The sequence below is a fragment of the Oncorhynchus nerka genome, linkage group LG4, assembly GCF_034236695.1.
Source record: "Oncorhynchus nerka isolate Pitt River linkage group LG4, Oner_Uvic_2.0, whole genome shotgun sequence".
Taxonomy (NCBI): Eukaryota; Metazoa; Chordata; class Actinopteri; order Salmoniformes; family Salmonidae; genus Oncorhynchus; species Oncorhynchus nerka.
In genome coordinates this window covers 41,148,647-41,174,314 of record NC_088399.1, presented here as the reverse complement: position 1 = coordinate 41,174,314, position 25,668 = coordinate 41,148,647, and the positions used below count along the sequence as shown (strand labels likewise).

Genomic DNA, 25,668 nt, shown 5'->3' with positions numbered 1-25,668 from the left:
AAACCGGGAATAAACAATTAATTGATGGTAGCCAGTCGGATACAGCAAGAAGTGTGTTTTAAAAAATTACAGGATCTTTGCTTATTATTTTATGGCATAATCTTGTAATGACCAAAATAAGAAGTTCAAAGATCCAGGATTCCATTGAATGCCCATATAACTCATTATACTTTAATATCATATAGCTGCCTACAAGTGGCATCTTTTTTGAGAAGTAGCAGGATTATAATGAACAAACATGTAAATACAGTGACAGAGTTCGCTACCGTGTGTGATGTATAAATGGATCCCAGCAGGTAAGAACAAGACATTCTCCAAAGGAAAAGGAGAGAACTTTAATTGTGAGCTGTCACATGATCAGTAAGTGCTCTGTTTTTGATTGGCAGAACATCATATTCATCTGATCAAATTAAGTGCATTTACATTCTGAAAAAAATTGCAATTCAACCTCAAAAAATATCAATTTAATGCTAATAAATTATATAAGACTTCCAAAGAAAATGGAAAAATATATTTATCTATAGATTACATATCAGTAAACAACAATATTAGATATCATATGCAATACATTTTACAGCAATAAGCTTTTCTGCTATAACGTACCACAGGCATCAGTAGCTACTTTTTTTTAAAGTCATTCAAAAAATCTGAAAGAACAGAAGCTGTATTTTATTAACTGATTCATGTAGAATAGACTTAGGTTATGCTTCCTTTTTATTCTCTTCAAAAAATATTAGAGATATCACAAGACACACCCACAACATGATAAAAGATATGTTTAAGTATAGGCACCGATTACCTACTTCTCGAGTTGAACACGGCCGATGGACAACAACAAGCGGACAAAACACCTATGGAAAAATAAATGGCATGATATTGCTTAATTAAATGGCAGAGACGCATTGCCAGTCATGCCTGACTTTAATAAAAGCGACACAGAGCACAGGAATATAAAGCACGGGATGACCCAGCCACAGTGTATGGCATGTTACCACAGTAGACAGCGTGCAGTAGACGGGAGCCTTATCCAAGCCAAACAAGATCATCAACATAGTACATATTGATCATAATGTGATATCACTTGTGACTGACTAAACACATGCAAGAAGAGATGGGTGGAGCAACTCTGAACTGAAGCCCCTTACTAACCCATAGCATGTGGCTCAAGTGTTTCCCTATAATCTAACCAAATCACAGAGCTTGAACACATTTGATTCATTTGAGTTTGGGTTGGATGCTGCTCCAATCTACAATGCATGGCCTGAAGTGAGGAGTGGCACTTGGCATAGAAACCGCAATCAGACATCAGTAATGTACTGTAGTTGTGGTGTGAAGTTTGGCACCTAAAACACCCTACGATGTGTGTGTAGAACGAAACAGCACAGAAACATACAGACTGGTTTATAGACAGACAGTCCCTCACTCACACATAGAAGTCTCTTTTTTTAATTTTTTTAAATATTGCACATACTAAAGAACAGTGAAGGAGATACGTACAGTATAGCCTGGTGTGACAGGAGTGTGTAAACCATATCGACTCTAACCCTGGGATATCGTCATCATTTCCACCTTGATCACCTCAGCCACTCACCATGAACAATCACATCCAATTCAAGCATCCATGGGACCAACTCCGCTCCATGGTTATTTATACGTTTGTTTTTTAAATGCTACAAACTGAAATGAAGCACTGTAAAATAAGATATTGTAGTTATTTTTGGAACGGTTCAGTGTGTGTTACACTAAAGACCTGTAGAAGGTCATTCAGTGCAGCCAGTGGGGCCCAGACCATCACTGGGGGGGAGTGGGACTTGTAGTTCTAGTAATAGAAGTTAGGCTGTGTGAAGCTGTCTGCTCTGCATGTCATTTCAACTGGAGGATGTGCACGTCTGTTGCATCCTTGGAAACGTGCACAGCCCATTCACACTCCCTCACTACAGATTCAGGTTTTCGAGCATGTGCACACTCTGCCGCAGGTTCAATGTCCTCGGCTGAAATGCTCGCCCACGGCAGAGTTAAGACTTGAAGACGTGCACGGCCCGCACCACGTACTGCCTGCAGATGGGGCACTCGCTCATCCTCATCCCACATTTGGTACAGGTGACCATGTGGCCGCACTCTAGCAGCACACAGTCGATCACAGCGTCCATGCAGATGCGACACAGGTGATCATCAGAGGCCAGCTGAGCCTTCATACTATCTGTGGAGAGAAACAAGGTATGAGGAAACAGCATTACCCTACGCAGTACGCAGCCTGAGGATGGCCGTCTTCTCTGGTTCATTCACATACCCTACATCAGTAGCAGTGGAGCCCTCAGAAAACGGGCTCATTGTAATGGCTGGAATGGAATAATTGCAACAGAGTCACGTGGTTTCCATATATTTGATCTGTTTGATACCTGTTCCATTCATTCCATTCCAGCCATTACAATGAGCCCATCGTCCTATAGTTCCTCCCACCAGCCTCCTCTGATCAGTAGCTACATGATGTATGTAGTGCGTCAATAGTCAATTTAAACAGCAGGATTAACTGGTCTCTCTCCAGAACACTTAGTGTGTTAAACAGCAGGGTTAACTGGTCTCTCTCCAGAACAACACTTAGTGTGTTAAACAGCAGGGTTAACTGGTCTCTCTCCAGAACAACACTTAGTGTGTTAAACAGCAGGGTTAACTGGTCTCTCTCCAGAACAACACAGTGTGTTAAACAGCAGGGTTTAACTGGTCTCTCTCCAGAACAACACTTAGTGTGTTAAACAGCAGGGTTAACTGGTCTCTCTCCAGAACAACACTTAGTGTGTTAAACAGCAGGGTTAACTGGTCTCTCCCCAGAACAACACTTAGTGTGTTAAACAGCAGGGTATAAATGCAACCCTCAAGCCCTTTATATTATTAGGAAGGGTGTCTCAAAGACCTGCACTACAATGAAACCTGATGAAGATGGTGGGATTCAAATAATATGACGGGTCGTAACGAGGTAAGAGTTGTTAGGGACCGCGTTAATGACAGGATGAACGACAGGCCTTCAGTACTAATGAGATGATGGAAATGAGAACAACATGGAACCATGCCGGGAAATATGATCAGGATCCGACGGAAATTAGACTTCAGCATGCATCAATATGGAGAGTTGTATTTTAAGACAGTGCTGAGCACTCTGTGGTTTTGCAGGTGGGATGATGTTGGAGTTAGACATGCTTTACACAATAATGCCTTACCTCCCACTGCACCATTGCATATAGGTGGAGGATATGCCACCACTTAGAATGAAAGCACATACCAAAAGAGCCATTAGTGATTCTAACAGGATACAAGCTCTTACTCCAATTCTTCCACCTCACGTAGTACTGAGAACAACTCCTGCACACAGTCATCTGATCCAGCAGTGAATGAGAAGTCACACTTCCACACAAATATGTGCATGTTATATACAACCCAACGATAGAGTGTTGAATGCTCACCTGCGGTCATGCTGTTGATGTTACTGACATTTTCCACTAAAATAAAATCAAGAAATGCATTTTTAATACTGTGCTGTATCTGGAACTGTAAATAACACCAATCAAAAAAAATATGTTTTAACTTGGACAGTTTCTATGTGGTTGAAAATAGGGTTTAACTGGAGATTGATAAGCTGCAATGGTCATTATTAACAGGATCACTATGGGTTCTAGCTGAGGTTAAGGTTGGTTGGTAAAGGAGGAAATGATTCAACGTGGTGCTTACTGGACTTCCTGTTCTGCTCGTTCTCCCTGTAGAGCCGATGTACCCGCTCGATCAGCTCCCACTTCTCACAGCATCCAGAGTAGTTGACAAAGTTACGGGCCAGAATCTCTTTGAGCTGCCGAACAGACAGGCTCTCAATGTCCCCCTCATTATCCAGGTCAGACAAAGAGGCCCGCATCCTCCTCTGCGTCACCGGACTGACCTACCAGAGAGAGAAGAGGAGGCCCTTCAGAAAACATGTGCAAGCCAACAAGTTCAACTACGACTAGGTTTTTGTAGTGAACGACATGGTCATTGAAGCAATAGCACAGAGTGAATCCTCTCACAAGAGTGGGTCAGTGAGTTCTCTTCAGTTAAACACATGCGGTGGAGACAGAGGCAGAGCTGGCTGTCTCACCTCTATGATAGGTTCCCTGGCAGGTTCCAGGTGCAGGAGGGGGATGGTTGGAGCTTCCCCATGCGGCTGGGGTTTCCACAGAAAACAAAACATAGATCAAAAAGACGGTCAGATTCAGTTTTTAAATGGTATGAAAGCAGATAAGCAGCTTTGAAATACTTTTTTTTTTCCCCGAAAGGATGCTCCTCACTCTTTCGCCCACAAATCAGAATGTCTATAAAACACCACAGGGTGGGCTCTAATCACGAGACTTCCACTTGCAGTTAATCACATTGATATTTGATGGCTCTCTTAAAATGTCTGATAAGGAAATTCGGTATGGAGGCGTGTCCTCTAAAAGGTTGCCCGTGTTACACTTAGTATTCAGCATCATTTTGCTTCTTCTAATCTTCAAATCAGTGGTTAACTATTCCCTTTCTTGAAGGCGATGGCTTTATTAGGAGTTTGCCTGCGACCAGAATCCAATGGTCTTGGCAGGGATGCAGCAAAAAAGCAGAGTGAGTCTGGTGAGAATGCGTTTGGCTTGCGGCATATTGCCCCGCATTAACTCAGCCCTTTATGTGCAATGAAGAGAGTAGCCTAGACTCCCCTCGTCTCTGTCTCCACTGGACCATAGCACATAAAGCAGTTAGCTAATGGTGCAGGCGCCAGGCATTCTTCTGGTGTGACATCACAATGAGGGATGGGTGTGTAGGGGTTTGGGGACGCTGACGTCCCTGGTCGTACATGCACACACACGCGCTCCCTCCGTCACATTCCGCTGGACCAATAAGCCAGCAGGCTCCCAGCATGCACCTGCGTTAATAATGCATCAGCAGTCCTGTTGGTGGCGTGCTAGCCTCCCCAGCCCAGATGTCACGCTCGAACGATCGAACCGCTGTGCAAGCACCGGGCACCAGCGATGCCCATAACCAGCCGAGGGTGTTACAGTTGGTGCATTCATCTTAAGATAGTTGGTGAGACAACCACACATCACTGTCAGAGTACATCTCTCCTCGATAGCAGCAAAGACAGTGCTAGCGGTATCACAATAGGAGGATGTTGATGTTTGGGATGCCGAAGATGACCCCAGGGACAGAGATGTGAGAAGTACTGTTGTCTTTCTCTTTCTCTCTGTCTTCTCAGTTACAGCTGTGCGGTTGAGAGGAATCAGAAGCCAGCCTGTGTGCGACTGAGCGTGACATAACCGATTCAGCTTAACAGGCAAAGGGTTTAAGCCTTGACTGTTGCTGACTGGCTCCAGCTCCCAGGGTGACACTGTAAACGCAGCTGTTTCCAGCAGTCAGTCAAGTGGACGTCAGCTCACTGCAGTGGCGCTGGGCTTTTCCCTGTGTGAGTGAGGCACCTCATTCATGTCAAACACACACAGCACCAGACTGTATCAAACTGTTTTTTTCTTTCTGGCTGCAAAGAACAGGGCCTGACTGCAATACTACACTGCAATTACTAGACTGCTTGGGAGCTTTTTATGCTCCTATGTTTAGCCTATATGGTTTTCCCAGGGGGTTACTTTCAGTAGGACTGGGGACAATCATAGCCCTACAAACCAGCACTAGAGATCTAGAACAGATTGCACGTTGCTGATTGTTATGCTTAGCTGTGACTTCACACTGACAAATATGCTTCCCACATCCGTGCCATGTGCTCTTCAAGCTTCACATTAATTAGCTTTGAAACAAGTAGGACAGATGTCAAAAGAGCAGGGAAGGCAGAAACGGAGGGGGGCAGACGTGAGGGAATGGGACCAAGTTTTTGTGTGTGTGTGTGTGTGTGTTGGCGTGCGTGTGTGAGTGTGTGTGTGTGTGTCCGCGTGCGTGTGCGACTGTGCATGCGTGTGTGAGTGTGTGTGTGTTGTGTGCCGTCACACCTGGCTCTGAGCGGTCCCTGAGCTGTCACTCCGGCTGAGAGGAGCGTCTCCCTGGGAGGCAGAGAGCACCGACTGCTCCGAGGCGGAGCGTCGTGTGGCTGAGGGGGGCGAGGCGTGGAGGGAGTGGGGGAGGGAGTGCAGGCTGTCTGTGTCCTCCTCCTCCTCTACAGCTCCTTGTGTGGAGGTGTTTTCCCCTGCTTCCAGGTGGCAGAGCACCAGGTCCACCAGGTCTTCCTTCTCCCTGCAGGTGTCTGTGGGGATGTTGCGCAGCAGCAGGTACTGGCGCAGGTCTTTAACGCGCAGCGCCATGAGCTGTGGTCTCTGGAAGGCCGTTCCGCGCAGGAGGTGGCAGGTGGTGCAGCAGCGGAGGTTCTCCTGCAGCACCGAGCACAGGGCACAGAAACTCTTCTTACAGTCCGAGCAAATGTGCTGAGAAAGAGAGGGAGAGAGAGAGGGAGTAGAGAGAGGGAGTAGAGAGAGGGAATAGAGAGAGAGAGAGAGGGAGTAGAGAGAGGGAGAGAGAGTAGAGAGAGCGAGGAGTAGAGAGAGGGAGTAGAGAGAGAGGGAGTAGAGAGAGGGAGAGAGCGAGGGAATAGAGAGGGAGAGAGGGAATAGAGAGAGGGAGAGAGTGAGGGAATAGAGAGAGAGGGAGTGAGGGAATAGAGAGAGAGAGGGAGTAGAGAGAGGAAGAGTAGAGAGAGTGAGAGAGGGAGTAGAGAGAGAGTGAGTAGAGAGAGAGGGAGTAGAGAGAGAGGGAGGGAGTAGAGAGAGGGAGAGGGAGTAGAGAGAGGGAGTAGGTAGAGAGAGGGAGTAGAGAGAGGGAGAGGGAGTAAAGAGAGAGAGGGAGTAGGGAGAGGGAGGGAGTAGGGAGAGGGAGGGAGTAGAGAGAGAGGGAGTAGAGAGAGAGAGGGAGTAGAGAGAGGGAGGGAGTAGGGAGAGGGAGGGAGTAGGGAGAGGGAGGGAGTAGGGAGAGAGAGAGGGAGTAGGGAGAGATAGGGAGTAGGGAGAGGGAGGGAGTAGGGAGAGAGAGAGGGAGTAGAGAGAGAGGGAGGGAGTAGGGAGAGAGAGAGGGAGTAGGGAGAGAGAGGGAGAGGGAGGGAGTAGGAGAGAGAGAGGGAGTAGGGGAGAGAGAGGGAGTAGGGAGAGGGAGGGAGTAGGGAGAGAGAGAGGGAGTAGAGAGAGAGAGGGAGTAGGGAGAGGGAGTAGAGAAAGGGAGTAGAGAGAGGGAGTAGGGAGAGGGAGTAGAGAGAGGGAGTAGAGAGAGGGAGTAGGGAGAGGGGTAGAGAGAGGGAGTAGAGAGAGGGAGTAGAGAGAGAGAGGGAGTAGAGAGAGGGAGTAGGGAGAGGGAGTAGGGAGAGAGAGAGGGAGTAGAGAGAGAGAGGGAATAGGGAGAGGGAGTAGGGAGAGGGAGTAGGGAGAGAGAGAGGGAGTAGAGAGAGAGAGGGGAATAGGGAGAGGGAGTAGGGGAGAGGGAGTAGGGAGAGAGAGAGGGAGTAGAGAGAGAGAGAGGGAATAGGGAGAGGGAGTAGGGAGAGGGAGTAGAGAGAGGAAGTAGGGAGAGGGAGTAGAGAGAGGAAGTAGGGAGAGGGAGTAGAGAGAGGGAGTAGGGAGAGGGAGTAGAGAGAGGGAGTAGGGAGAGGGAGTAGAGAGAGGGAGTAGGGAGAGGGAGTAGAGAGAGGAAGTAGAGAGAGGAAGAGTCACCACACACATTTAGAAGACAGGCGATCCCATCAGCCAGTCATGTCCATTCCTCCTGATCAATTAATTACTAGATTTAATTAATTATTTGGCCTCATGGCGTCATTTAACTTTCCTGTTTTTGGAAATATATTAATTACAGCTAATGAGAGGGATTTGCCAAATTTGCTAAACAACAGCTTTCCAAAACAAGGACTCATTTGTGAAGGTGGTAAATGACCTTTTAATGGTGTCAGACCGAGGCTCTACATCTTTCCTCATGCGCCGAGATCTTAGTGCTGCTTTGATACCATCGATCACCACATTCTTTTGGAGATATTGGAAACCCAAATTGGTCTACACGGACAAGTTCTGTCCTGGTTTGGATCTTATCTGTTTGAAAGATATCTGTTTGTCTCTGTGGATGGTTTGTCCTCTGACAAATCAACTGTAAATGTCGGTGTTCCTCAAGGTTCCGTTTTGGGACCACTATTGTTTTCACTATATATTTTACCTCTTGGGGATGTCATTCGGAAACATAATGTTAACTTTCACTGCTATGCGGATGACACACAGCTGTACATTTCGATGAAACATGGTGAAGCCCCAAAACTGCCCTCGCTGGAAGCCTGTGTTTCAGACATAAGGAAGTGGATGGCTGCTAGTTCTAGGTCCCAAGAAACAAAGAGATCTTCTGTTGAATCTGACAATTAATCTTGATGGTTGTACAGTCGTCTCAAATAAAACTGTGAAGGACCTCGGCGTTACTCTGGACCCTGATCTCTCTTTGAACGAACATATCAAGACTGTTTCAAGGACAGCTTTTTTCCATCTACATAACATTGCAAAAATCAGAAACATTCTGTCCAAAAATGATGCAGAAAAATTAATCCATGCTTTTGTCACTTCTAGGTTAGACTAGTGCAATGCTCTACTTTCCGTCTACCTGGATAAAGCAATAAATAAACTTCAGTTAGTGCTAAACACAGCTGCTAGAATCTTGACTAGATCCAAAACATTTGATCATATTACTCCAGTGCTAGACTCTCTACACTGGCTTCCTGTTAAGGCAAGGGCTGATTTCAAGGTTTTACTGCTAACCTACAAAGCATTACATGGGCTTGCTCCTACCTATCTTTCCGATTTAGTCCTGCCGCACATACCGACACGTACGCTACGGTCACAAGACGCAGACCTCCTAACTGTCCCTAGAATTTCTAAGCAAACAGCTAGAGGCAGGGCTTTCTCCTATAGAGCTCCATTTTTATGGAATGGTCTGCCTACCCATGTGAGAGACGCAGAATCGGTCTCAACCTTTAAATCTTTATTGAAGACTCATCTCTCTCTCTCTCTCTCTCTCTCTCTCTCTCTCTCTCTCTCTCCAGTACACCTGGCCGTGCTGCTGCTCCAGTTTCACCGGACGTGCTACCTGTCCCAGACCTGCTACCTGTCCCAGACCTGCTGTTTTCAACTCTCTAGAGACAGCAGAAGCGGTAGAGATACTCTGAATGATCGGCACAGCCAGAAGAGGACTGGCCACCCCTCATAGCATGGTTACTCTCTAGGTTTCTTCCTAGGTTCTGGCCGTTGTAGGGAGTTTTTCCTAGCCACCGTGCTTCTACATCTGCATTGCTTGCTGTTTGGGGTTTTAGGCTGGGTTTCTGTACAGCACTTTGAGATATCAGCTGATCAGCTAAATACATTTGATTTGATTCCCTATGACATCACCATGTTCTAGGACAGAGGAGGACTTTATCTCATTTCTTGGCACATAAAATCTAAATAATACTATATGGCAAATTGCCCAGATATTCCTGACATTCACAAGCTTATCTCGGTTTACTGAGGCAATTCAGATGAATCGACTGACAGACAGCCAGTTTGAATGGAGATTTTTCCATGTCATTGGTGTGTAAATGAGCTGCGGACCACTCTGACAGATCTATTCTTCAATCATCAGTGTTAATCCCCCTGAACCTCTGCTTTCATGACACAAATATCAAGCTGAGCCACACACACACACACACACACGTGTGGTTATAATATAACCCGGGACTGAATCTGCCATTCGCATAGCAACAGGTGTGAGCGGGCTGATAGAGCAGTCTAAGCCTGGAAGCTCAGAGAACGCTCCAGGGGCTTCCATCGCTGTCCCAGCATGCCACACTGTCAGACAACGCCTAGAGACACTCTGCCATTTACCTGTCTGCAGTCTAAGCTGGTGCCCTGGTGTGGCCATTATGATTGAGTACTTCATATGGAAGTTAGTTTTATTTGTTTATTTTTAAGGGGCGCATTCTTCCTCCTCCTCCTCCTCTTCTTACACACTGTCCTCATCAGTGTTCTCATCATAAACAACATCATCATCATCATACACACTAAAAACATCATCCCCCTCACCACTTACCTTGCGCCTGAAGACAGAGAAGGCCAGCCCACAGGCCTTGCAGAGCTGACCTACACTCCCTGCGCTGGTGGGGGGGTAGGTGGAGTACCCGGCGCTGGGGGCAAAGCGGAAGGGCCCCGCCCCGGCCCCGAACCCTGGCTGCTGCCCGCGCACCGTCCCTGTGCCTATCACCTCGTTCAGCAGCCCGCAGCATGATGCCCACATGGACGATGCCCCTGCCTACGACACAAACATACACAGCATGCACGTCTGTTCTCCAAGTTTGAATGCCTAGATTAGAGTCCTATTATCCATCCCAGTAGGTTCATAAACAATATGCCTTTGGCAGTACTGAAATCATAGTAGCCTGCAATGCAATCAATACAGTGCCCCAATTTCATTCCTTTTTTACAACTTTTGTTGCAGGTCGCATCACTAAGGGAAAGGATTGCAGACTTCACACTTTATTTGTCATTTGTCCCTGAATCCCACAATGCCTCAGTGTGATCTTCCGCTGCTCAACAACCGTTCCCCCTCAATGAACTACATGCCTTTGTGGCTCCTGAGTTCCTCTACAAAAGGCATTGAAATATTGTAATACAGTCTCCGGGATCCTAGTGCATTGAAAATTGTGTAGCAGTGCATGGCGGCAGCCGGCGTATTCAGAACAGAACGTATTCAGAGGCCTGTGAACAGTGGTGCAGCAGAGGCGGATGTTACGGTTTATAGAGCTTCAGAAGAAAGACTTTAATAGTCTCTCAGACTGGAACGAACTGGGTGAAAGACACAAAAAAAGACAGGACGCTGGCTGCAAATACATTATTATGAGAACTCTTTGGGTCTGTTTGAGGTTGAAAATGACTGAGTCAAGCACCAGAGTAGAGGTTGACCGTTTAATCGGAATGGCCGATTTCAAGTTTTCATAACAATCGGAAATCGGTAATTCTGGACGCCGATTTTGCCGATTTTTTTTTTTTACACCTTTATATCATCTTTATTTAACAAGGCAAGTCGGTTAAGAACACATTCTTATTTTCAATGACGGCCTAGGAACGGTGGGTTAACTGCCTTGTTCAGGGGCAGAACGACAGATTTTTACCTTGTCAGCTCAGGGATTCAATCTTGCAACTTTACAGTTAACTAGTCCAGCGCTCTAACCCCTGCCTCACGAGGAGCCCGCCTGTTACGCAAATGCAGTAAGAAGCCAAGGTAAGCTAGCTAGCATTTAACATAAACAATCATAATCACTAGTTATAACTACACATGGTTGATGATATTACTAGTTTATCTAGCGTGTCCTGCATTGCATATAATAGATGCAGTGCGCATTCTTGAAAAAGGACTGTCGTTGCTCCAACGTGTACCTAACCATAAACACCAATGCCTTTCTTAAAATCAACACACAGAAGTACATATTTTTAAACCTGCATATTTAGCTAAAAGAAATTCAGGATAGCAGGCAATATTAACCAGGTGAAATTGTGTCACTTCTCTTGCGTTCATTGCACGCAGAGTCAGAGTATATGCAACGGTTTGGACCGCCTGGCTCGTTGCGAACTAATTTGACAGAATTTTACGTAATTATGACATAACATTGAAGGTTGTGCAATGTAACAGGGATATTTAGACTGATGGATGCCACCCGTTAGATAAAATACAGAACGGTTCCGTATTTCACTGAAAGAATAAACGTCTTGTTTTCGAGATGATAGTTTCCGGATTCGACCATATTAATGACCAAAGGCTCTTATTTCTGTGTGTTATTATGTTATAATTAAGTCTATGATTTGATAGAGCAGTCTGACTGAGCAATGGTAGGCACCAGCAGGCTCATAAGCATTCATTCAAACAGCACTTTCGTGCGTTTTGCCAGCAGCTCTGCTGTTTATGACTTCAAGCCTATCAACTCCCGAGATAAGGCTGGTGTAACGATGTGATGTGAAATGGCTAGCTAGTTAGCAGGGTGCGCGCTAATAGCATTTCAAAAGACACTAGCTCTGAGACTTGGAGTAGTTGTTCCCCTTGCTCTGCATGGGTAACGCTGCTTCGAGGGTGGCTGTTGTCGATGTGTCCCTGGTTCGAGCCCAGGTAGGAGCAAGGAGAGGGACGGAAGCTATACTGTTACACTGGCAATACTAAAGTGCCTATAAGATATTCCAATAGTCAAAGGTATATGAAATACAAATGGTATAGAGAGAAATAGTCCTATAATTCCTATAATAACTACAACCTAAAACTTCTTATCTGGGAATATTGAAGACTCATGTTAAAAGGAACCACCAGCTTTCATATGTTCTCATGTTCTGAGCAAGGAACTTAAAGGTTAGCTTTCTTACATGGCACATATTGCACTTTTACTTTCTTCTCCAACACTTTGTTTTTGCATTATTTAAACCAAATTGAACAAGTTTCATTATTTATTTGAGGCTAAATTGATTTTGTTGATGTATTATATTAAGTTAAAATAAGTGTTCATTCAGTATTGTTGTAATTGTCATCATTACAGAAACGGCCAACTGCTTTCTTCTGGAAAATGTGAAGTCCAAGATGGACAAAGGGGGTGCTGTTGAGGCTGTGTTTCTGGACCTAAGGAAGGCTTTTGATACTGTTAACCATGAGATTCTCATCACAAAACGTCCAAGTTCAACTTTTCCCCTGATGCCTTGAGATGGATGAAATCATACCTTGAAGGCAGAACTCAGTGTGTCAGAGTGAGCAATGAGCTGTCGCCCACTCGTAGCTATGATGTGGGCGTGCCCCAAGGGTCAATACTGGGGTCCCTCCTGTTCAGCCTGTACATTAATGATCTGCCTTCTGTCTGTACTGGGTCTGAAGTTCAAATGTATGCAGATGATACAATGATATATGTGCATGCAAAGAGCAAACAACAAGCTGCACAAGAACTCACTACTGTAATGGTCCAGGTTACAAAGTGGCTCAGTGACTCGTGTTTGCATCTCAATGTGAAAAAAACTGTTTGCATGTTCTTCACAAAGAGGGCAACAGATGCTACTGAGCCAGATGTCTATGTGTCAGGGGAGAAGCTCCAGGTGGTATCCGATTTTAAGTACCTTGGCATCATACTTGATTCCAACCTCTCTTTTAAAAAGCATGTGAAAAAGGTCATTCAAATAACCAAATTCAACCTAGCTAATTTCCGATTTATACGAAATTGTTTGACTACAGAGGTAGCAAAACTGTACTTCGAAACTATGATACTCCCCCACTTAACATACTGCTTGACTAGTTGGGCCCAAGCTTGCTGTACAACATTAAAACCTATTCATTCTGTCTACAAACAGGCTCTTAAAGTGCTTGATAGGAAGCCCAATAACCATCATCATTGTCACATCCTTAGAAAGCATGAGCTCTTGAGTTGGGAAAATATTGTGCAATACACCGACGCATGTCTTGTATTCAAGATCCTTAATGGCCTGGCTCCCCCTCCACTCAATATTTTTGTTAAACAGAAAACCCAGACATATGGCAGCAGATCCACAAGGTCTGCCATGAGAGGTGACTGTATAGTTCCCCTAAGGAAAAGCACCTTTAGTAAATCTGCATTCTCTGTGAGAGCTTCCCATGTCTGGAATACACTGCCATCAGACACACATAACTGCACCACATATCACACTTTCACAAAATGCTTGAAGACATGGCTAAAGGTCAATCAGATTTGTGAACATGGTCCCTAGCTGTGTGTTGCCGCTTTCCATGTTGTCTGTTGTCTGTAGCTTGTGAGGTGTGGAAACACTTTGTTGCTTTTATGAATTTTGTATTGCTGCTTTTTGTTCTGTCTGTATGCTACGTCTTGCTTGTCCTATGTTGCTCTGTCTGTATGCTATGTCTTGCTTGTCCTATGTTGCTATGTCTTGCTTGTTCTATGTTGCTATTGTCTATATTGTAATTGTTTTTAATAACCTGCCCAGGGACTGCGGTTGAAAATTAGCCGGCTGGCTAAAACCGGCACTTTTACTGAAACGTTGATTAATGTGCACTGTCCCTGTAAAAAAATACTTCAACTCAACTCAACTCAACAAACAAAAGAAAAAAAATGTAATCGGCCGATTAATCGGCATCCGTTTTTTGTCCTCCAATAATCGGTATCGGCGTTGAAAAATCATAATCGGTCGACCTCTACACCAGAGCCCAAACAGCCTGTCCTAATGAGCTAGTCCGAAGGGGATTAATCAATACATCTGTCCATTATCTAATGAATAAAAATATTGCAGCAGGAAAGTGACCACAGCTCTTATAGACAAAAAGCACCTGATGAGAGGAAGGTGACCACAGCTCTTATAGACAAAAAACACCTGATGAGAGGAAGGTGACCACAGCTCTTATAGACAAAAAACACCAGATGAGAGGAAGGTGACCACAGCTCTTATAAACAAAAAACACCAGATGAGAGGAAGGTGACCACAGCTCTTATAGACAAAAAACACCAGATGAGAGGAAGGTGACCACAGCTCTTATAAACAAAAAACACCAGATGAGAGGAAGGTGACCACAGCTCTTATAGACAAAAAGCACCTGATGAGAGGAAGGTGACCACAGCTCTTATAGACAAAAAGCACCTGATGAGAGGAAGGTGACCACAGCTCTTATAGACAAAAAGCATCAGATGAGAGGAAGGTGACCACAGCTCTTATAGACAAAAAACACCCGATGAGAGGAAGGTGACCACAGCTCTTATAGACAAAAAACACCAGATGAGAGGAAAGTGAAAACATCTTCTCTACATAAAGACTTCTATGGTTGCTGTGGGAGCAGTGGGGTAATTTCTCAGTTATGACAGCCTTATGACCTGGTAGAGTAGGTGCACTTAGGGATATTAGTGTGGTCAAGGACCATAAGAGGACCGTACAGTACATGTGACATGTTTTCCTGATCAATGTTTTACTGACAGCAAGACTGTCCACTCCAGAGCCTGAGACCCAAGATGGTGTGATCTCAGACGTAGCTCCTTGGAGCATACTGATGAGAGGATGAGGGAGGGGCAGGGAGAGAGAGAGAATATGTCTTCTGTTCCACGGTCTGGGGAATCAAGAGCTGACATGAGCATACAGTATGTGGCTCTGTCTGAGTTCAGAAGAGAAGCCAGTGTATATTTTACGAGCAGGGGTCGCCGCTGTCCACAAATAAAGCTCTGCTCAGCCATGACCTGCCACAATACTCAGGCCTGCCCTGTGCTCTGTGATCTCACCTCAGTTACATAAGTGCATGTCAGATGGCTAGATGGAATATGTGGAACTGACTGCACTGAGAAAGAGAAGGTCTTCTCGGAAATACATTACAGCAATAAGCTTGTTGTGAAACTGAACAGAAAGGACCCCAGCAGCTCACTTTCTAGTTCCAGTTTTCCTGATAACATTTTGCTTTGTTGCCTTCAGAAACTATTCATACACCTTGACTTATTGCAAAATGTGTTGTGTTACAGGCAGAATTCACAATGGGTTCAATAAAACTAAACTTCTCACCCATCTACGCACAATACCCCATAATGACAAAGTGAAAACATGTTTTTAGAAATGTTAGCAAATTTCTTGAAAACGAAATACAGAAATATCTCATTAACATAAGTATTCACACCCCTGAGTCAATACATGTTAGAATCACCTATGACAGCGATTACAGCTGTGAGTCTTTCTGGGTAAGTCCCTAAGTGTAAATAAGAATGTCTTAACTGACTTGCCTAGTTAAATAAAGGTAAATAAAGAAAAAAAGAAAGTGCTTTACACACCTGGATTATACAATATTTGCACATTACTTAAGTGAAAACTTTAACTAGGCCACTCAACATTAAAATGTTGTCTTAGTAAGCAACTCCATTGTATATTTGGCCTTGTGTTTTACGTTATTGTCCTGCTGAAAGGTGAATTCGTCTCCCAGTGTCTGTTGGAAAGAAGACTGAACCAGGTTTTCCTCTAGGATTTTGCCTGTGCTTGTTCTATTCAGTTTCTTTTTATCCTAAAAAACTCTAGTCCTTGCCAATGACAGGATGCAGCCACCACCATGCTTGAAAATATGAAGAGTGGTACTTAGTGATGTGTTTGATTTGCCCCAAACACAACACTTTTTATTCAGGACATAAAGTTAATTTCTTTGCCACATTTTTTGCAGTTGTACTTTAGGGCCTTATTACAAACAGGATGCAGGTTTTGGAATATTTGTATTCTGTACAGGCTTCCTTCTTTTCGCGCAGTCAATTCAGTTAGTATTGTGGAGTAACTACAATGTAGATCCTATAACAGTCATTAAACTCTGTAACAATTTTTTATTATATCTTTTTATTTATTTACTTTTACCCAATTGGTAGTCTTGGCCCATCACTGCCACTCCCGTACAGACTGGGGAGAGGCGAAGGTCGAGAGCCATGAGTCCTCCAAAATACAACCCTGCCAAGCCGCACTGCTTGCTTAACCCAGAATCCAGCCGTACCAATGTGTCAGAGGAAACACCATACAACTGGCCACTAGTGTCAGCTTGCAGTCCGGCCTCTGGCTGGGCCACTCATGGACATTCAGAGACTTGTCCCGAAGCCACTCCTGGGTTGTCTTGGCTGTGTGCTTAGGGTCGTTGTCCTGTTGCCCCAGTCTGACGTCCTGAGCGCTCTGGAGCAGGTTTTTATCAAGGATCTCTCTGTAAGTTGCTCCGTTCATCTTTCTCTCGATCTTGACTAGTCTCCCAGTCCCTGCCATTGAAAAACACCCCACAGCATGATGCTGTCACCACCATTCTTCACCGTAGGGATGTGCCAGGTTTCCTCCAGACGTGACGCTTGGCCTTTAGGCCAAAGAGTTCAATCTTGGTTTCATCAGACCAGATAATCTTGTTTCTCATGGTCTGAAAGTCTTTAGATGCCTTTTGGCAAATTCCAAGCAGGCTGTCATGTGCCTTTCACTGAGGAATGACTTCCGTCTGGCCAATCTACCATAAAGGCCTGATTGGATTGATGCAGAGATGGTTGTCCTTCTGGAAGGTCCTCCCATCTCCACAGAGGAACTCTGGAGCTTTGTCAGAGTGACCACGGCCCTTCTCCTCCCCGATTGATCAGTTTGGCCGGGTGGCCAGCTCTAGGAAGAGTCTTGGTGGTTCCAAACTTCTTCCATTTAAGAATGATGGAGGCCACTGTGTTCTTGGGACCTTCAATAATGCAGAAATGTTTTGGTACCCTTCCCCAGATCTGTGCCTCGACACAATCCTCTCAGAGCTCTACGGACAATTCCTTCACCCACATGGCTTGGTTTTTGCTCTGACATGCACTGTCAACTCTGGGACCTTATATAGACAAGTGTTTGCCTTTCCAAATCATGTCCAATCAATTGAATTTACCACAGGTGGACTCCAATCAAGGCGTAGAAACATCTCAGGGATGATAAATAGAAACAAGATGCACCTGGGTCTGAATACTTATGTAAATGAGGTGTTTCTGTTTTTTATTTGTAATACATTTCCCCAAATTTAAAAAAAACAGTTTTCCCTTTGTCATTGATGAGGGGGAAAAACAATTATTTAATCAATTTTAAAATAAGGCTGTAATGTAACAAAATGTGGAAAAAGTCAAGGAGTCCGATTACTTTCCGAATGCACTGCATGTCAATGCTACAGTATTCACACCCCTCGACTTTAAAATGTAAATGAGCCCCCATGACTCAGATGTGCCCCTTCCCTTTGGACAGTCACTCAGTGGGCCATTACTACACCCTTCCTCCTCTTTTCTGCTAGATTTACCAGGATGAGGCACAGCGGTCTGGCCATAAAATCACTCATATCTGGCACAGTGCCAGAGGCAGAGCTTTCCCCTGTCACCTCAATTAGCACCCAGTAAGCTCTGCAGGGAGGGACTGCCAAAGCATACAAGAGATACCTGCAAACAAGAGTTACACTACAGTGCACTACTCTGTTACCAATATCTACACTTTCTTTGTGCTTATTAATGTATCATCCACTGATCATGAAGATTAAATATTAATTACTATAACATGCCTGGTTGTGGGCAGTTTTATCTGATGGGGGGGCATTTAGGGCCCTTAACCCCACCTGTCATGTTGACTGTTTTCTACACTGTTAAAATGTCTATCTCATGATGTGCTGAACCTGCTGATGAGCATTGGGATATTAAATGCTTCTGACCTTTGACTTCTGTCACGTTCTGACCTTTATTTCCTTTGTTTTGTATTTATTTAGTATGGTCAGGGCGTGAGTTGGGGTGGGCAGTCTATGTTTTGTTTTTCTATGATTTGGGGATTTGTATGTTTCGGCCTAGTATGGTTCTCAATCAGAGGCAGGTGTCATTAGTTGTCTCTGATTGAGAATAATACTTACGTAGCCTGGGTTGCACTGTTTGTTTGTGGGTGATTGTCTATGTTGATTGCTTGTGTCATCACAGTTCTCATTTAGCCTCACAGTCATTATTTGTTTATTGTTTTGTATAGTGTGTTTCAGTGTTCAGTGTTTTCTTTATTAAATTTCATCATGAACACATACCACACCGCATTTTGGTCCTCCGATCCTTCTCGGCTCTCCTCTTCAGATGAAGAGGAGGACGACCGTGACACTATCATCCTTTTTTGCAGACTATATGACAGTGTAAGACATTCCCTTAAAGAACAAAGACCAGACAAGGTTGACAAACTGTGCAAATAATTTACTTTTTCTTCCTAAACGCAAAATCCACCAATTCTTCACATTTGTGTTTTTTCACTAGAAATGATTGCTTATGGGTACCTTAATGTGTGTGTAAAATATTACTGTTCTCCTCTGTTTTTTTATTCATAGATTTTTATTAAAAAATAACGCTACATATCCATTCTTTAGATGGAATGGAATGTTTGAATCCTATATATTTGACCGTGACATGCCGTTGTCTCACCAAGCTATCTTAAGCCCAACAGACTAACTGCAAGTCAATATGGATAAGAACATCTACTAAATGACAAAAATGTCTAATGGAAATGTTTTACCTACAGATCTCATTTTACTGTACTGTTTATACTGATGTCACAAATGTACAGTTCTTTATTCAAAATGTTTTTTTTTTTTTTTTACATTTGACTGTGTATAACCTATCAGTACTACTCATTTCTCTGAGAGTGAGGCGGATATTGTTCAGCAAAATAAAATGATTATTTATCTCTGAAAAGAAACCATCAAGTGATAGATTTCAAACAAATGCATGTCTGTCATTGAACAACCCCATACCATGAGTAGATAGTGAAAAAACACACCAATCTCTTTCATAAGTTCTTCATACAATAAAAGTGAATATATCAACATTTCAATTTTTTTTTATTATATAGCGTTTTGTAGTGGTGGAAAAAGTACCCAATTTTCATACTTGAGTAAAAGTAAAGATACCGTAATAGAAAATGAGTCAAGTAAAAGTGAAAGTCCACCAGTAAAATATTACTTGAGTTAAAAGTCTAAAAGTATTTGGTTTTAAATATACGTAAGTATCAAAATTAAATGTAATTGCTAAAATATACTTAAGTAAATATAACGGCTTTCTTTAGGTGAAGTAGAGGCGGACCAAAATGCAGAGTGGTGGTTATTCATGTTCTTTCATTTATAAAGAAACTACACATGAGATAACAAAAACAACAAACGTGAGAAAACCTAAAACAGTCCCATCTGGTGCAAACACAAAGACAGGAACAATCACCCACAAAACCCAACACAAAACAGGCTACCTAAATATGGTTCCCAATCAGAGACAATGACTAACACCTGCCTCTGATTGAGAACCATATCAGGCCAAACATAGAAATAGACAAACCAGACACACAACATAGAATGCCCACCCAGCTCACGTCCTGACCAACACTAAAACAAGGAAAACACATACGAACGATGGTCAGAACGTGACAGTAAAAGTATAAATCATTTTCAAATTCCTTATACATATACAGTACCAGTCAACAGTTTGGACACACCTACTCATTCAAGGGGTGTTCTTTATTTTGACTATTTTCTACATTATAGAACAATAGTGAAGACAACAAAACTATGAAGTAGCACATATGGAATCATGTAGAAACCAAAAAAGTGTTGAACAAATCAAATATATTTGAGATTCTTCAAAGGTGCCACCCTTTGCCTTGATGACAGCTTTGCACACTCTTGGCATTCTCTCAACCAGCTTCACCTGGAATGCTTTTCCAACAGTCTTGAAGGAGTTCCCACATATGCTGAGCACTTGTTGGCTGCTTTTCCTTCATACTGTGGCCCAACTCATCCCAAACCATCTCAATTGGGTTGAGGTCGGATGATTGTGGAGGCCAGGTAACCCCCATACTCTAATTAAATTCCCACTCTCCCCACTACATATGGCAGAAAGGTAGGCCTCACTTGAAGCCTGATCAGGAGTTAATGTCCTTTTGAGTGACATCGGCAGAAGCGTTGAGCCAAAATGTGGAGACGAAGTGTGGGTTAAGGTTAGAGTTAGGGACAGGGTTGCAGATAAGGTTGAGCTGGGAGTTTATATGAAGTTAGGGTTGAGGCTAGGTTTAGGGTTGAGCCGGGAGTTGATATGAAGTTAAGGTTAGGATTGAGGCAAGGCTGAGGGTTGAGCTGCAATGTGGACATGAAGCTAGGGTTAATGCCTCAACCCTAGACACACTGGCCACCCCTCAGAGTCGGGTTCCTCTCTAGGTCTCTTCCTAGGTTCCTGCCTTTCTATGGAGCTTTTCCTAGCCACCGTGCTTCTACATCTGCATTGCATGCTCTTCGGGGTTTTAGGCTAGGTTTCTGTACAAACATCTGCTGATGTAAAAATGGCTTTATAAATAAATGTGATAGATTGCCATAACTCTAACCTTAATCCAATTAACAATTAATTAATTTGCCCCTCTCCCCACTACATGGCAGAAAGTTAGGCCTCGCTTGAAGCCTGAACTAGAGTTAATGTGCTTTTGAGTGACATTGGCAGAATGGTTGAGGCTAGAAACAAAATTCACGCATGGGATCGTTCAACAGACACTACCGATGAACCCAAGCCTGTATCTGACCATGTGAAATTAACTCTTCACATTGAATACTTGGTCCTACAGAAAACAAGGCATCTCTCCATAGAAATTACCTACACCCCTCACATAATCATAAAGCTCCGTAAACTGCGATTGAGATAGCTAATCGTCCTTGCACGCAACCAATCGTGACCTTATAGGGATGCCCTATATGTTGTGGTTCAGCTTCCTGTGGCAAAAGGAAGTGTCTTAATTCATCCTCAACATGGTCCTTCATTCTCTCCCTGCAGTTACACAAAAACACTGTCTTCCATCCTCTGTAGAACGGTCAATTCTTAACGTAAAGACTTGAAACTCAGGGCATCATTAAAGAGTGTCCCCAGGAGGCTGTACATTTAATCCTATGATTACAGAAAGTGACTTAATAGGGGGTCATATGGATAGTTTCAAAGGGTTAAAAAGATTGAATCTTCCCAAATTGTACATATTTGTAACTGGGGGACCTGGCATATGAAAGTCAATCGACCCAAAATAATGTTTCACCACCATTGGACACAATGGTCTTGCAAGTCAGAAACTAAGAGCATTGTTATGAATTCCTGAATGAATTCAGAAGAGGATATTGGTATTTTTTCTTTCTTTTTTTTAAACTTGAAACTGTCTGTCTGTCTGTCTGTCTAACTGCTGGCCTGCCTGCCTGTCTGTCTGTCAGTCTATCGGCCTGTCTGTGGGAGAGTGGAGGGAGAGATAAGAGGAGGGAGAGGCAGGAAAAGAAGGAGGGAGAGAGAATGAAGGGGGAGGAGAGAGAGAAAAAGTGAGGGAAGGGGAGAGAGAGGGTGAAGGAGGGATGGGGATAGAGAGGAGGGGGATGGAGGGAGGGAAAGGAGGAAGATCAAATGGAGGGGTAAGAGGGAGGGAGAGAGAGAAAGAGAATGGGGGAGAGGGTGAAGGAGGGAGAGGAGAGAGAGAGAGGAGGGGGGAAGAGAGTGTCAACAGAGACAGAGGTTGGAGAGAGGAGGGAGCAAGATAAGGGGGAGGCAGGGAAAGAAGGAGGGAGAGATAATGAAAGGTGGCGGAGGGAAAGGGAGAAAAAATGGGAGAAGGTGAAGGAGGAACGGGAAGAGAGATGGATAGAGAGATGAGAGGAGGTGGACGGAGGGAAAGGAGGGAAAGAGAATGGGGGGAGCGAGGGAGAGAAGGGGGAGAGAGAGGGAGGGGGAGAGAAAGACAGAGAGGGTGAGAGTGGGAGGAGTTTTAAAGAAGGGGGAGGGAGTGAAAAGAGATTGAGGGGGTGATAAAGAGGAAGTAAATAGTGAGAGGCAGACATTAAATAAACGAGAAAAACATTAACCTTGTTACATTCATCTTTTCCCAATGACTACAATGTATTGAGAAAAATATCAACCCTGTGACGCTCATCTTTTCCCATTGACTGCAATGTATTATTAAGAAAAACATTAGCTAATTCGACATTTTACCTTTTTGCAAAAATGTGCCAGGATAACGTTTTACCTGTATATCTCAGCCCAAATACCCATACGAACCAAGATAATTGGCTATGTCCCAGTACTCTGATAAACCAGGTCAACCCTTGTGACTATTCAGCAAAACTCACATAAACCAGGTCTACCATTGTGTAAGAGACACTAAAGACACCTTTTGACATTAAATATTTGTTACGTTATTACACTAATTCAGTTTATGGGTCCACACATGGCCAATTCCCCGATTTAAACATATGTTGACGCTAATGGAAAAACCATCTGTAAAATAATCTTGATCAAGTATATCCATTACCCAACTCAACTTCAATCTACTGAAAAAAGCAATCATCTGCTATGATAAAATATATATATTAAATTAGATCACAAATGTGACCACTACGATATGTATATGCCATAAGCATCATGGATTCAATGTATTGAAAATGAAGGCACATATGTAAACTAGACCCTTTAAACATTAGATACAACAAAAGACAATATTTAAAAATATTTAAAAAATTAATTAATGTATTTGAAGAGTTTATACAATTTTTCACATTTGTGTTTTTACATCAGCAATTATTGCTTATGGGTCCCTTCGTGTGTGTTTAAAATATTACTGTTCTCAGATGTTGTTTTTATTTTTGGTGTGCAAAATGCTATGTATCCTTTGTTTAGCTGGAATGGAATGTTGGTATCCTGTATATTTGACTGTGACAGGTGGTTGTCTCACCTAGCTCTATCTACTATCTACTACTACTATCTATCTACTATCTATCTACTGTAAATCCCTCTGAATAAGAGCATCTGCTAAATGACTCAAAAGTACAATGTATAGACCTCATATTACTGTATTGAATTATTATTTTCTTTTTAGAAATGTAGTTATTTGTTACATTTGACTGTGTAAAACCTAGTAGTACTACTTCTTCCTCTCAGAGTGAGGCGGATATTTTAAAAAAAGAAACATGATTATTTGTCTCTCTGAAATGAAACCGTCAAGTGATAGATTTTAAACATACTGATTAGATTGTGATAAAAGCACATTTTACAGACAAATTTAGAATGAAACTCTCTTAGTTTTTAAGCTGTTGAATACAGACTTCTGGTGCCAAATTCGTCAGGAAAAGGACACCTTGGAGATTTCTGCTTGTGGTCTTGTGACCATTTTGAGAAATCATATGAAACTTCTCTGAATCATACTAGACGCCCTACTATATTGCTTATTTGTTGATAAGTACAACTTTAACTTCTCTAAAACCTTTAGAAGTACCAACATAGTTTTCTCACTATTGTGACTGATGAGATTAAATGGGTTAAAGGGCTGTTGGTACATCTAGAAATAAGACCTCATTCTTACGCAGTCAAAAGAAAAGAAGTGAAAGAACAACTGCTTTAAACACTTACTCTTGGGGTGGAAGAGGACAGCTCCTACTAATAAAAAATAGTGATTTGGATCAGGGAATATTTTGTTTGCAGGAAATAAAAACAAAGTGGTGTGTCTGCTCCTGTGATATTAAATACAGTATGACTGCTGTATTTAATAAACGGATACCTTTCTGAGTATGCATCACATTTCATTCCAACAGACCATAGCTCATCCCACAGTTCCAAATCCATTTTGGACTTCAGAACTGTGTCATGGCAGTCAACCTATCCTGAGTGAATTCTCTTGCACAATAAAACAATATGCCCCAATGAGCAACAGACCTGTCTCGAACAAGTCCCCATGACAATTCAATGGAACTCAAGAGAAGTCGTGTTGAATAACAGAATGCAGTATCAATTCATGAGTTGTACTGTATTTCAGCTATCATCCTCCATTTCTCATGAACTGAAAAGCTCATTTTCAATATAAACCAGATTAGTCAACAAAACATCACAGCGTTCTCTCTGGGACAGATTATGGTTTGTCATGATCAGAAAGAAGACCAGATGACCTTTCACCTGCACTGAGACAACAAGGACAATATGGAATACCTGAAGATACAGATGTTGCACAAACATGCAATAATACACATGTGTTTATGATAGTCCTTTGAACAATCATAGCCAGCATTTGTATCGACACTTGTCTAACATCAATGTGTTCCTTCATTGCATATACAAGGAAGATACAGTACGTCTTCACAGCAAAGTATTCACCTCCCTACAATGGGTGGGGATAAACTCCTTATGTTTACCTGCTGCATAACATAACACTGATATGCTGGATCGGAGCCAAACATTACCATTGGACATAATTGCTCAATTTAGAACATCTTTACTCCAAATTCTATACTCTGATACTCATTAGTGTTGCAAGAAGCAGGACTTTTAAAAAGGGGGTAGAGGTGGTTAATTAAAACGAGGTAAATAACTTTCCTGCAAGTTGGATACTCTCACTGACAAAGTGCAAGGGGGTTATTTTTCATAATCATCCATCCTCCACCTCACCATCTACATTGCTATTGTTCTCGCCTGTTGTAGCACTACCGGTCAGTGAGTTGTAGAGATTACTGAGTCCAAAGGCTAACTAAGTACGGGTATTTATCAACAGACCAGAAATCTCACAAATATTTCCTCACTCATTGACTGCAGTATACTGATCTCATTATAGCAGATTAACGCTGGGAAATGGAATAGACATCGCACTGTGGTCCCAGTCTGACACTGGTGCACAGTGGTACAGTCCACTAGTGTCAGACTGAGGGTCAGAAAGCGCTCATGACCATCAACATATAATATCATATATGGATGCCATTATAAATAGAACGCAACATAAATATTTCAACCATGAGAAAATATTCCAACCGGTAAAAACATGAATGTTTACTCACCTTATACATGCATCCGTATAATCAGAGTTTGCAACCCTTTAAAGCAAACGACAAAAAAACACAATTCATGTATTGTAATTTTATAACATTGCATGGGTTTGACTGCATATGAAATTGAAATTTTGTTTAAATATTTTGTCGACAACCGTAATTGAAAGTTGTAAAATAGATAGAATGCAAGCCGGTTGTGCAAAAATATAATAACACAGACACTTTGACATTGCAATAGGCTTACCATACCTTCATTCCGACTCCCGGTTCTGGAATTTGTCGAGTAATATTAGAATGATGACCATTGCAAGGGCACAAGGAATCACACCATTACGTCTTCCCTCTCAGAAGCTCTCT

The 25,668-nt window shown here is 43.0% G+C and overlaps 1 protein-coding gene across 3 annotated transcripts; it reads right to left on the bottom strand.

Moving 5' to 3' along the window:
- Positions 1 to 320: 320 nt before the first annotated feature.
- LOC115124649 (E3 ubiquitin-protein ligase RNF34-like) lies at positions 321 to 25,668 on the bottom strand. 3 transcript variants are annotated; one of them, XM_029654082.2, is made up of 9 exons: positions 25,561 to 25,668; positions 25,321 to 25,356; positions 10,072 to 10,290; positions 5,988 to 6,416; positions 4,121 to 4,186; positions 3,724 to 3,925; positions 3,459 to 3,494; positions 3,216 to 3,257; positions 321 to 2,200 (listed from the first exon to the last, which is right to left on the bottom strand). In XM_029654082.2, the coding sequence occupies exons 2-9, from the start codon at positions 25,327 to 25,329 to the stop codon at positions 2,016 to 2,018; spliced, it is 1,188 nt and encodes a 395-aa protein (XP_029509942.1). In that variant the 5' UTR covers positions 25,330 to 25,356; positions 25,561 to 25,668; the 3' UTR covers positions 321 to 2,015. The 3 variants fall into 3 exon arrangements, with proteins under 3 accessions (XP_029509942.1, XP_029509964.1, XP_029509958.1); XM_029654104.2 differs by having other exon boundaries at positions 5,988 to 6,362; XM_029654098.2 differs by lacking the exon at positions 3,216 to 3,257.